Source organism: Convolutriloba macropyga, chromosome 5 (assembly GCF_964194025.1).
Source record: "Convolutriloba macropyga chromosome 5, txConMacr16.3, whole genome shotgun sequence".
Classification (NCBI taxonomy): Eukaryota; Metazoa; Xenacoelomorpha; order Acoela; family Convolutidae; genus Convolutriloba; species Convolutriloba macropyga.
In genome coordinates this window covers 35,621,055-35,634,416 of record NC_134472.1, presented here as the reverse complement: position 1 = coordinate 35,634,416, position 13,362 = coordinate 35,621,055, and the positions used below count along the sequence as shown (strand labels likewise).

The following is a 13,362-nucleotide window of genomic DNA, read 5'->3' as shown; positions in this document are numbered from 1 at the left end:
CAAAGTCACATTCAGGTTTCCACCCTTGCCCTCAAACTGATGGCACTCAAAAGCTGTGGAAACATTTTAGATTCAAATCAGAAGTTCTTTGAGAGCATTACGAAAAGGTCAAGCAGTTGCGATCTTGCTTTAGATGCCTTGTCAAAAGCACTTGACTTTGAACTGCAAATCAAGCAGAGCCTGTCGCGTGAATGGTTGCACGAAAACGCATATTTATTTACTACCTCAAACCAAAGAATCAGAAAAGCACCATAAAAATTGGAAATGACAGCTTCAGATAGTAAAATTCAGACCAAAAATAGTCGATTGCTACAGCTAGTAAAAGGGAAGAAGAGGAAGATGAAGAAGAGGATAAAGAAGGAGAAAGAGACAAAGAAGAATCCGCAGCTAATAACCAAATCAAATCAAAGTAAAACATTTTCTCCAAATTGGTGAAAACTCCGATTAAAAAGAGACCATTGAGAATTTATTCACCATACTACCAACCGTTATTGTCAAGTGTCTTCTTAGGTGCAAATCAAGCCAAATAACCAGCCCTTGCTTCGTCAAATCGTAGTGAAGTCAAACTGTTATCATTAGAGGCTGCAATCACTAGCCAAAGAGTGGAAAAGGATATTGCAGCAAATGGAGAGAACAAAATATGAAGACAAAACAACTCGATCTACTAGCGGAATAGTTTAAGAGTCGGAAGCGCAAGGAAAGAACGCTTTGTTATTGGAAAAAAACAAGTCCAAATCGAAGTATATTAATTGTCGTCTTTTGAAAGCAACAACTCCATGCGTAGCACAAAATCGTCTTCTTGAAAGGATATGCATCACTTGTTTCTGTCAGTGATCGTGTTAAAAATGTACATATTGAGGAGTTTGCCTTGAGTTATCAGAGCACAGATGACGTTAAGATTGAAGATCAGCAAGCACAACATAAACAAGCGCTAACAAAAACGAGGAGAGACTTACCGCATGTTGAAAACCAGGACTTTAAAGGGAACAGCTGCATTAAAGAGGCAACAAATCCAAGCGCAATGAACTCTGTCAAACCGAAATCTGTTCAATCATACAATCTGTCAGCTATATTCACTCCAGCTACTTAAATGCAAACCAGCATCAATCGGCTTACAAAACTTGATGCTTAGAAAATTCACACTTCATGAGTTCCATCAAACCCTCTGCAGGGGCCCGAGCGGTTAAGGTTGTTCCTTGCAACTGTCGACAAAGCTGACATAAATGCTAGTTTGAAACTGAGTCACCTGAAAACTTTGATAACAGGAAAAACAAAAACAGCAATTGCTGGAATTGGCTACTCATGTGAATTGTATCGTTTTGCTTGTCAATTACTTTCGAGAAACTTTAAACAAACGAGAATAATTGCTAATGAACCACTCAAAAAAATCCAAACCGATCAATTCATCGAATCACATGATTCACAAGCCATCATTAAGTATTCAAAAACGGTCATAAACTTTGTGACTAGTTTCACTCAATTTTATTAGGTGGGCAATTCGACCTCAAAAATTGTACTTAACAAAGTCACATTCAGGTTTCCACCCTTGCCCTCAAACTGATGGCACTCAAAAGCTGTGGAAACATTTTAGATTCAAATCAGAAGTTCTTTGAGAGCATTACAAAAAAGTCAAGCAGTTGCGATCTTGCTTTAGATGCCTTGTCAAAAGCACTTGACTTTGAACTGCAAATCAAGCGGAGCCTGTCGCGTGAATGGTTGCACGAAAACGCATATTTATTTACTACCTCAAACCAAAGAATCAGAAAAGCACCATAAAAATTGGAAATGACAGCTTCAGATAGTAAAATTCAGACCAAAAATAGTCGATTGCTACAGCTAGTAAAAGGGAAGAAGAGGAAGATGAAGAAGAGGATAAAGAAGGAGAAAGAGACAAAGAAGAATCCGCAGCTAATAACCAAAGCAAATCAAAGTAAAACAATTTCTCCAAATTGGTGAAAACTCCGATTAAAAAGAGACCATTGAGAATTTATTCACCATACTACCAACCGTTATTGTCAAGTGTCTTCTTAGGTGCAAATCAAGCCAAATAACCAGCCCTTGCTTCGTCAAATCGTAGTGAAGTCAAACTGTTATCATTAGAGGCTGCAATCACTAGCCAAAGAGTGGAAAAGGATATTGCAGCAAATGGAGAGAACAAAATATGAAGACAAAACAACTCGATCTACTAGCGGAATAGTTTAAGAGTCGGAAGCGCAAGGAAAGAACGCTTTGTTATTGGAAAAAAAACAAGTCCATATCGAAGTATATTAATTGTCGTCTTTTGAAAGCAACAAATCCATGCGTAGCACAAAATCGTCTTCTCGAAAGGATATGCATCACTTGTCTCTGTCAGTGATCGTGTTAAAAATGTACATATTGAGGAGTTTGCCTTGAGTTATCAGAGCACAGATGATCTTAGGATTGAAGATCAGCAAGCACAACATAAACAAACGCTAACAAAAACGAGGAGAGACTTACCGCATGTTGAAAACCAGGACTTTAAAGGGAACAGCTGCATTAAAGAGGCAACAAATCCAAGCGCAATGAACTCTGTCAAACCGAAATCTGTTCAATCATACAATCTGTCAGCTATATTCACTCCAGCTACTTAAATGCAAACCAGCATCAATCGGCTTACAAAACTTGATGCTTAGAAAATTCACACTTCATGAGTTCCATCAAACCCTCTGCAGGGGCCCGAGCGGTTAAGGTTGTTCCTTGCAACTGTCGACAAAGCTGATATAAATGCTAGTTTGAAACTGAGTCACCTGAAAACTTTGAAAGCGCGAATAATTGCTAATGCACCACTCAAGAAAATCCAAACCGATCAATTCATCGAATCACATGATTCAAGGGCCATCATTAAGTATTCAAAAACGGTCATGAACTTTGTGACTAGTTCCACTCAATTTTATTAGGTGGGCAATTCGACCTCAAAAATTGTACTTAACAAAGTCCCATTCACGGTTTCCACCCTTGCCCTCAAACTGATGGCACTCAAAAGCTGTGGAAACATTTTAAATTCAAATCAGAAGTTCTTTGAGAGCATTACAAAACGGTCAAGCAGTTGCGATTTTGCTTTAGATGCCTTGTCAAAAGCACTTGACTTTGAACTGCAAATCAAGCAGAGCCTGTCGCGTGAATGGTTGCACGAAAACGCATATTTATTTACTACCTCAAACCAAAGAATCAGAAAAGCACCATAAAAATTGGAAATGACAGCTTCAGATAGTAAAATTCAGACCAAAAATAGTCGATTGCTACAGCTAGTTAAAATTAAACTCCAATCCCGGGATTCTGTTTTTGTCAGAAGCAGTAGTCTTCGTCGATAGAGGTTCTACAGTGTCTTGCATTGGCAAAACTTGAAATGCAAAAAACTGAAAGGCACATCAAAAGAGAAACGTTTTGATGCAGGTCAGTGGTATAGTCGGTATGGTAGAAGTAGATAGCCCCGAAATGGATTGATTTTTTTGTCGGACTATCAAAACAGTTGAAACCAATAAAAACCATTTTTCCATTGGTCATCCAGAGATTTAGATTGGGAATGGCTACCTGCGCTACAAACAGTGAAACCTACGAGACCCATATCTCAAACTTCTACGAGATACTTCAATGTGTTTAGACGACGTTAGAGTCATCATTAGACAGGATGCTTACTGTCGCATGAAGTCAATTAAGTACAATTCGGAAGAAACAAAACAACCATAGGCTCTTCGGGTAGATTTATTTTGCGCAACCAGTGCCCCCATAACCAAAGTCAGTCACCAAGCGTATAAATTGTTTCACGTAACTTTGGAGGAGTGAAGGAGAAACTTAAACAGAACAAGTTAAAAATGGTAGAACATTGAAGCGTATAAATCAAACTGTAACACGCAAATCTAAAATCGGGAAAATCTAAAACTGAAAAGAAGGCCGAAGAGACTGTAGAGAAGACTGATGTGCTGACGAGGAACCCTATGAAGTTGGATTACTGTGGAAGGACAGAAAGGAGAAGCCACCAAATAACTTTACTTCTCCAACAGGACAGTTAAATTCTTTAGTATGTCGATTCATTAATCACCCTTTACTCTAAAAACCCTTCGATCACACAATTTAGGTCGACTCAAGCAAACGACTTATAAGAAAACTAGACTACGATGAAATTAGGAGGACAAGTGACTGCAAGCAATGATATATATTCCGCGGCATACTGTTGTCAAACTAGACAAAACAGACCAAGTAGGGATCAGCAGCGAAATTGGCAATGTAGCAGCGAAATTAAGAGGCACTGCCATAAACGACAAAATATCCACTGTTCCCAATCATTTGAGAAACTTTTGCGTATAATTCTCAGAAGCGTATAATTCTCTGGGAAAAGGAGTATGCCATTACAGCGGACAGTGGAAAAATAATCTTACAATTTGTCTGGGATTCATTTGCGCTAAGATAACAACTAAAAAACTATAACATGCAGGTAAAATATACACATCTTTGGAGCCCAAAGCTCCCGGACTTGAAAAAACAAGTTAAACACTTCAAAAAGTTGTGACAGATCACAATGATACCTTTTCAGGAACTGACAAATTATTGCTACGATCGTTTTAAACGGATGATTTTCTTGGGTCAAAAGATGACGAACGATAAGCAGTAAATATGTTTTCAGACTTGGAAAGTTGCATAATAAGTTGTGGTTTCAAGCAAAAAAATTACGAACAGCGATGATCTAACTAATCTAAAAAAGTAATGCCGACGTTGAAGCGCTGAACGCTTCAATTGTTGGTCTGAAATTGAATGTTGCAAATGACAACCTGGAAGTTTCCAGAGGAACTCAGAAAGAATTACCCGGCTTAATTGCGCAACGAGCGGTTCTGTCAGATGTTTGTTTCATTTTTGATCCCTTTGGTGTTTTCGCCCCTTTTAAAATGCGTAAAAGAATTCAGCTCACAAGCATCTGGATCAGCAAAAAACAATAGTTGAACAAGGAGCTAAGCAAAGAACACAAAATTGTTTTCAAAAAATGTGCTGTAAAATTACAAGTTATGAAAAAATTGTCTTTGCATCCGAAGTATTTTCTAACACGGCAAGGACGCTATTAGCTACATGTGTTCTCAGACGCCTGGATACAATATAGCGTATTTTCTTGATGACGGCAACGATGAGTTGGGTCTATTTTCTGTTACGGAAGAATACATAATCGCACCCATGCGTCAATTGTCAACACCCAGACTTGATATACAGAAAAACAATGAAGACGACATGGAAACTATTTGTTTTCTCGGAAATTATTTGTTTTCTCGGAAAACAAATAATTGATAAACATAACCTGGTTTCAACCATAGTTTTCTATTGGTCAGATAAGTGACTGTACTTCATTGGTTACACTCTTCATACAAAACCGATGTGTTCGCCGCAAACCGTGTAGCAAAAATTCTAGAAACCTCAACAATTGAGGAATGTAAACGCGTCCGGGTGACGACCAATCCAGCAGATATTGGAACCCCTATCAAAGAATTGGGAAAAAGGGAGCGGTTAAAAAAGCAGGCGTGGCTTCCAACATATGGCCAAATCAACTATCTGTCTTCGATCGATAGAACAGCGACCTTGACGTGGAACAAATCAGCAATTTAACAAAAGAAACTTCTCTTTTGGAAACCCTAGTGATAGAATGGAGCTTGCTCAGCAGTTGGAATAGATTAGTCCATGCAGTTGCATTTTGTCTCAGTTTCGCTGCAAAAACATTATTACCCTCAATAACCTAGGATGGAAGAAGTATAACACAAATTGAAACAGACGTTTTACTGTAGAAACATTGGTTAGTTGGCATACGAAACGCTTTGAGGAGAATAAACCGTAGTTGTCTACTCTGTCGCAAATGGGACACTGATATCCTGCGAAACCAGATCCTTGATCTACCACAACAGAATTGAAGGCCAAAAACAATCCATTTACAAGTACAGCCAGAGACTATTTTGGCACTTTTGAGGTCAAATGATCGAGGAGAACAATAAAAAGATGGTGTTGCTTGTTCACATCTCTTTGGATCCTATCTCGCTCCTACTTCTCAATTTTATGACCGTAGAGGGAAACCTATAATAACAAGCGGTAATTGTTAAAACTTCGTCAGGCAGCAAAAGAAATCAAGCAATTTATAGAGGGTTGGAACAAAAAAGGCATCGCAGACCATCGGACGCATAAAGCGGTCAAACGGACAAGATCGACCAGGAGCACCCCGTTTCGGAGGAGTGTGTGAGAGGCTGGTGAGAAGCTGTAAAAGAGCTATGATCGCCATTGTCGCTGCTCTCCTGAGGGCCAAGGGCTCATTCTAGCAAACTTTGAACCCGCGGCCACTCATTGGAGCCAGTAACGATCCCGAGAGTTTAGACGCCCTTACGCGGAATAAATTTATTCTAAGAGAACCGATTATTGCTATTCCAAATGCGTCCAAATTCGCTGACATAAAAAAAGTTTTCAAGTCAGCTTAAAGTTATGCAGACATGATTTGGAATAGAAGGACGTTCGAATATCGAATAGGGATAAAAGAAGTAAGTGGGCGGCGGAAGGCAAGAGAGATATTAAACTTGGTGAGCTTGTCTGGCTGCTGGACGGATCCTTGAAAGAAAATATTGCAAAATGGCCTCAGTGATTGAAACTTTCTCCAACTCCGATGGAATAGCTTATTGAACAACAGTGAAGAATAAAACTAGCACCTGATAACCACCAGCCGTTAAACTGGCGCCCTCATTTGACGTTGCTTGTTTTCAAAGAAACACGGCCGCCGATTTTGGGGCCAGCTGAGATATACTGATATGGAAGCGGCATGATGTCATATATTAGATTAAAATCGTCACAACTGGTCCGCTTCTTTTTATACGCATTCCGTATACCTGTTTGGATCCCATTTCCTTGATTCGGTAACACTGAGACCTATTTTAATGGGAAATTTTATTTTTTATTTTTATCCATGTTTTGATATTAGGTAAAGCATTAAAATGCCGGGCCCATGGAATTGTTAACATGAATGCTATTAATTTTAATATGATGACTTTTTCGCGATTCTGTCCTGTGGCGCCGAAGAACCTTGTATTAAAAGTTTTTCTGGTTCCTTAGATATAAGGAAAAAAATAAATATATGTCCTCAATCATATATGAATTTCAATCTGAATTTCAATCTGAAACGCGATGTAATTTACGTTCATTTCATTGACCTTTAAATAAGTTTATTCGTTTTTTAATACCATGCTAGTACCATTTATAGATGTTCAAAGTATATTTGGACTTTTTCTCTTCTATCCATTTAGAATGCAAATATTACATGTTGCAACTAAAGAATAAGATATTTTTTTCGGAGTGATTTTATATTCTTTCCAGTTAAGTTTAAAGCAACGTTGATCATGTTCATGATTCCTATCGCGTTACATTTGTTGTTAACAGTGTGTTAGTTAAATCATTCTCGATTCAAATTATTCAAATGTCAAAACTTTTGAATAAAGAAAAAGTCTTTAGTTTTGGAATCGGTCAGCGTAAAGATTGTTAAGCTAGAGTTAGTATTCAGCCGTTACAAAAGTTGTGTGGGAGGGGAGTTGCTCTGCATATGCACATTCATCATACTATTTTGAAACTTTCTCACTTTTTCCAAAAACTAAAAAATGTTTAAATAACCAAAAAATGACCTTTCTTCATGTGAGAGACACTTTCCCAGCTCTCTTTATAGCAACAGTCGAAAAATGGCGAGAAATGTAGTTTAATTTCGTATTAGTCATCCTGCCCAAACAAGTTACATCATGTTATGTAACTGTTGGTATTGCAACTGGAGTTGATTAATAACGAATGTTTCAGAGTCGCTGGCCGACTTGGTTGAGCAGCATGTCCGAACTGCAATATCTCTGCCTTGCAAGCTAGTTTTACCTCCTGTGCTCCCCCAGAGCCAACAGCAGCAACAGCATCAACCAAACAACACAATAAACAACAAACATCTGTTACAACAACAACAGTTGCAGAGCCTGAACCAATCAGTAGAGTCTTTCAACTTCAACGCGGACACAATCGGACGAAACGGTAACACAAATACGATTCAACAAAATAAAGGCTTTTCATTGGCTGCGAAGTCACCCAATCACGTCGCAGTAACGATACCCTCAGTCCAAATCAGCCAATTGGATTTCACAGACGATAGTGTCAAAGAAGGAAGCATAGTCAGTTCAGTTAGCAGACGTGTGAAATCTCCCAGTCGGGCAGGGGATAGTGTGACGGGGAATCAATTGAATGCGAATTTTAAATCGGACAGGGCTGTTTCAAACACCTCTTTGAATAGTCAGCACACAACTAGCAGTGTTAACACAACTGCAACAAACACTGCGTCAAACGGTACAGCTACTCAAATATCTGCAGGTACAGTCACTTGTAATTTCTCTCAAACAATTCCAGATTCATCTTCAACCAAAAAAGTTCTAAACCGAGGCTAAAAACGAATAGACAGCTATAGCAATAACATTTTGAAAAAATAAACATTTGAAGTTATCCAAGTTTTCTCCATTTTGTATCACGATCAGAGCCGTCGATTTTCTCTGATTGTTAGGGGGCTAAGCAAGCGCAACTACTATGAAAAAGTGCCCATTACTGGATCCTACCAGTATTGAAACGTAACTAGCATCAAGTACTTGCCATTGTAGTGTGCTAACTCTTACAACAACTACTTTTGAGCTCTCAAAATCAGGCTTCCATTTTAACCCTGATTCACTTTTCTTTAGTTGTTCTTTGAGACTTCATATCTGTAGCAATGTTTACGTTGAACTAGTATGTTCTCGAGCTTATCTTATGCACAATTTACATGTGGTTACTCTAACTCAACCTTGTAACACCTAGAGCATTACAATTGGATACGGGAGGGTTCTCATGAAGAACACTTCAAATTATTAGGTTATCAGAAAATAATTGCTATAAACCGGGTGGGAATTGGTGGAGAAGTAGCCATATTTTACAGGGAGGATATTCTTCTCTTAGAAATCTTTGCAACGAATTATAATGAGAGCCATCTGAAACTGACAGTTTTCTTAAAACTATGATGGGTGCGAACCAAAACCTTATCGTATATGGAGACTTCAATATAGATCAGCTATCTCTGGTTCCTATAAAAAAGCGATCTCAAGATGTTATCTCTGATGATGGTATGATCCTAACGGATTCGGGTATAACCAGAGAAATTTCAACAACAAAAACATCTCTCGATTTATTTCTGACAAATATCGAAAAAAAGCAATGCATAGTAGAACCTATCAGCTATGACATTACAGATCATTATCCCGTAGTTTTTTGTCTAAAAAATATGATAAAACCCAAGATAACATTTGAACGTCGTAGCATTTTTGTTCAACAACCAAAACAGTTTTTGAAAAATACAAAAATGAACTGGGAAATGATTTAATCATATTTCAGAACAACAATCCGGATCAAACTTTCAACGAATTTGGTAATTGTTTACATTTTTTAGTCGATAAATATCAGTCTTTGGTTGAAATCAGACAAAACAAAAATAGAAAACAATGGACCACAAATCGGTTTTTTTTTTGCAAAGAGAAACAATGAAAGAAAAAAGTTGTTGAGAACAAAAAAATAACATTAAAAAAAGATATCTTCAACTGAAAAGCAAGAGCACTCAAATCATGAAAAACACAAATTTTTTTTTCATTGCAAAACAAAATTCAGAACTGTGGTAGGAAACTGTATAAAATCATAAACAACATGTTAGGCAGGAAAAGCAGAAGTGATGTGAGTTATAACATTGTTTTCATCAATATTGGAAGTGATCACCCCAGTACCATAGCTGACTACTTCAATGAACACTTTGTGAATGTTGCAGATGGAAGAGTAAACCAATTACCTCAAGTATACTCTCCTTCATCTACTTATAGTGAAGAACAATCTATGATGAATTATGAAACAAATGTAGTAGAGGTGCTCTCACAAATAGCAAGCCTACAAAATTCTTTTTCGCATGGTGTGCATCTGACCACTAACACCCTTTTTAAGAGATTTGACAAAACTTTAGCGCTATTTTTAGTTAATTATATCATTAAATCTTCTGTTTAGCGGAGTTTCTCCAAATAGCCTAAAACGAGTAATTATGCAACTGCATTTCAAAACGGGATCAAAAACTGACATCAACAACTTTCGACCAATTTCGATTTTGCCGTCATTTGGAAAAATCTTTGAAAATCAAAATTGTTGACTACATTGAGGAACTAAAAATTCTTGTTGAAAATCAGTTTGTTTTCCGCAGTCAGAGGTCAACAGTTGATGCACTCGTAAATGTAGTAGAAAATATAATGTTGTAATGTTGAAAAATGAAAAGAGAACAATTCTCCCTAGATTTAAAAAAGGCATTCGACAATGTATATCCCTTTCTGCTGTTGAAAAAATGAGAAAATATTGGACTAAGGGGTCAGGTTTTTAGCTGGTTTTCTTCATATCTCAGATCAAGAACACAGTGTGTTATATGGAAAAATAGAATATCGAGTGAATTCTCAAGGTTGTGTTCTGGGGCCTGTATTGTTTACACTGTACTTTAAAGACTTTGTGGACGCTTGAAAACTATCCTTGTCCTTATTTTTTTGCCAACGACAACAGCCTCCTTTTTTTAAAAAAACCGATTTCTGAAGAATTATACACTGAATATCAGTCAAGTTTCACATTGGCAACATCAAAATAAATTGGGTTTAAATGAGGCAAGAACATTTTAATGAATCTTTCTGAAACCAAGGCAAACACAAACTATCAAAACTGCGCAGTTCAGAAGTGCAATACTTACAAATATCTAGGAGTAATTCTAGACGCGAATTTAACTTTCGAAGCACATGTGGAATCCATTTGTATAAAATTAAAGAAGGGGCTCGGAATAATTGCAAGGCTAAGGAGAAGTTGCAGAAGCAACACCATTTTGATGTTCTAAAAAAATCTACGCTGGTACCAATTTTTGAGAATGGAATTTTTTGAATGGTAGAACAACGATAAATAAACTGCAAATTATTGAACGGTTACAAATGAAAATTTTGAGAAATGTCTTTAGAAAGAAACCAAGTGACTCCATCCTTGTATTCAAAATTATAACAATTAGTGAACTATACATGAGATGCATGCTTTTATTCAGCCTTAAATCATACTTTGGTTACATTCAAACAAAATGATGAATGAGGTTTTGACTGCAAATCAAAATTTTTCATACAATATTCGCTCGAAAACCACTCGCATTATATAAACAAAAATCTCAGAATGAAATTGAACTCGGACATCTTTGGGGTATCGCGGTAGAATGTTGTTAAATTTTTCACTGAAGCAAAAGATATGACCTGAGCATGAAAAAGAAGCCATGTCCTGTATAAAAGTTAAATAACTAGTCAATGCACTTCAATATAGCTGGATCATACGTAACGACACGCTAAAAAAACTTGTCTTCAAATAATATCAGGGCGCTTAATTAACATACGTTAGTATTTCCAAGCGTCCACTCCTGATGAAACTGGATTTATATATTTTTAATAGTGGATTCTGCTGTCTCCACAACTTCTTCGTGCTATATAAATATACAGGAGAAATTCAAATTCACAAAATTCAGAGCCATCACAATGATTTAATTTTGATGTTTATTCAGCATGTATGGTACTGTACTTGGGTTGCTACGATGTTGAGCTCCTCTCGGGTGCATCGGCTGTGAACAGGGCAGTCTTCTGTCTGCTAGAAGACGAGAGACAACTCAAGCTCCGATTGGCCCACGACGCCTCCTCGCCCACTTCGGGGCCCTACTCGCCCACCAGCAGCTCTTTAATGCACATGCAGAACAATGGATCTCCGAGACCCCTCCAGATTACGTCACAACCTTCACCAGTTCACTTCAGAATGGACCAGAAAGCTGTCACAGTCACCGACATGTCAAGAAAGTGAGACTTACTCTCATATCATCTCTTGAATTTTTTCGCATCAACTCGACATTGTAAGCGCATCAAAGACGCTTTAAGAACTTTAAAAATGGGCAAAGTATGTTGTTTTCTTGTTTGCCCATGTTGAGGATATTTAATTAAAAAACATATTATTCATGCCGTGTAGTCATATTTTCATGGATCTGCTTTAGATTAAGTAAAATTAGCTAGTAAAATTTGATCATTGTCAATGCTCTTGAAATGCGGACTCTTAAGAAACGGCATGTGAGAAACCGAACGATTAGGGATACGACTATCATTCAGAACTGCTGTTTCATATTGTCTGTGTCTTACATGTTGTATTGTGTTGTGTTTTTGTAGGGTGTTCTTCCGCAAGTGTATCTCTCTACAGGCCTTGTTGTACTGTGGCATCCCTGCCTCTGCCAACTGGGGCTCCATCCTCATCAAACACGAGGGAAAAGACACTGTCAAAAAGTAAACAACATAACTTCCCAATGACATACCCGCTATGTGCACTCAACGCCTTCAATCAGAATATATATAATATGGTTCACTTGATTCAATAAAATTCGACGGAACACAGCAAAAGATATTAGCCAAGAGAATAGTTAATCCGGCGAACTTGAAAATTTCTAGCTCTTAAGACGTTAAATATTTCTCAAACCATTACTTTCTAGAGCCTGAGGTGCAGCACAGCAAAATTTTCCAGAAAAATCAAAGATTTTTTAATCACCCCCTTTTTTGTAGATTGTTTGGTCTGGTGACGAGGAAAGACGGCCAGATGTCAGCGAAGACTAACCAGTGCTGGCTCTTTGCAGAGTACGAGGACGACCAGCCGGCCTCGGCCATCATCAACTTCGCCAGGAAACTCACCACCAACTTCGTACCCTTCCCCTCAAACTTCCTCGGAAGCAATGACTAGCTAGATTTCCGCCCTTTTCTCCCGACTCTATAAAGATCGAAACGAAATAACCTCAACGGAAACCTGCGTTTCGTGGACATATTGCCTCTGTCTTTCTGTCTGTCTTTGTATTCTGCTGAAAAGAGTTGTTATTTTAGTGATTAAATTATCAATTTTCAATCAAAACAGATCCTTGATACTTACAATATTGTCAGATTTGTAGTAGAGCTACATTAGAAAATTCAATTCGTCTTCAATTCTGATCCAATTTTCTTCATTTTTATTGCACTCGAACACATGCACAGCGTGTAGTTTGCATACGCAAAGTTTGATGGTTCAATGTTTAGTTTCCCCCTCAAGCTGGCTCCGCAGGTTTGGACCCGTGTTGAAGTCAGAGCACATTTAGTATGATCATAGAATATTCTTGAAAAAAATGTGTATCTTGTAAGCAAAGCCACAATCAAAACGTGATGCCAACTCTTTTCCTTATTTTTGAAACAAAACAAAGACTAGTTTGTGCTCTAAAATTTTGAGAGAAGCCCACATAACCCA

The 13,362-nt window shown here is 37.7% G+C and overlaps 1 protein-coding gene across 1 annotated transcript in view; it reads left to right on the top strand.

The window, feature by feature from the left end:
• LOC142339357 (uncharacterized) overlaps positions 1-13,073 on the top strand; it is a 122,824-nt gene extending 109,751 nt beyond the window's left edge. Inside the window, exons 11-14 of the mRNA XM_075389355.1 lie at positions 7,816-8,367; positions 11,624-11,909; positions 12,270-12,383; positions 12,657-13,073. Of these exons, the coding sequence (XP_075245470.1) occupies positions 7,816-8,367; positions 11,624-11,909; positions 12,270-12,383; positions 12,657-12,831 (1,127 nt within the window). The 3' untranslated portion in view covers positions 12,832-13,073. The remainder of the gene's footprint in view (positions 1-7,815; positions 8,368-11,623; positions 11,910-12,269; positions 12,384-12,656) is intronic.
• Positions 13,074-13,362: the final 289 nt, after the last annotated feature.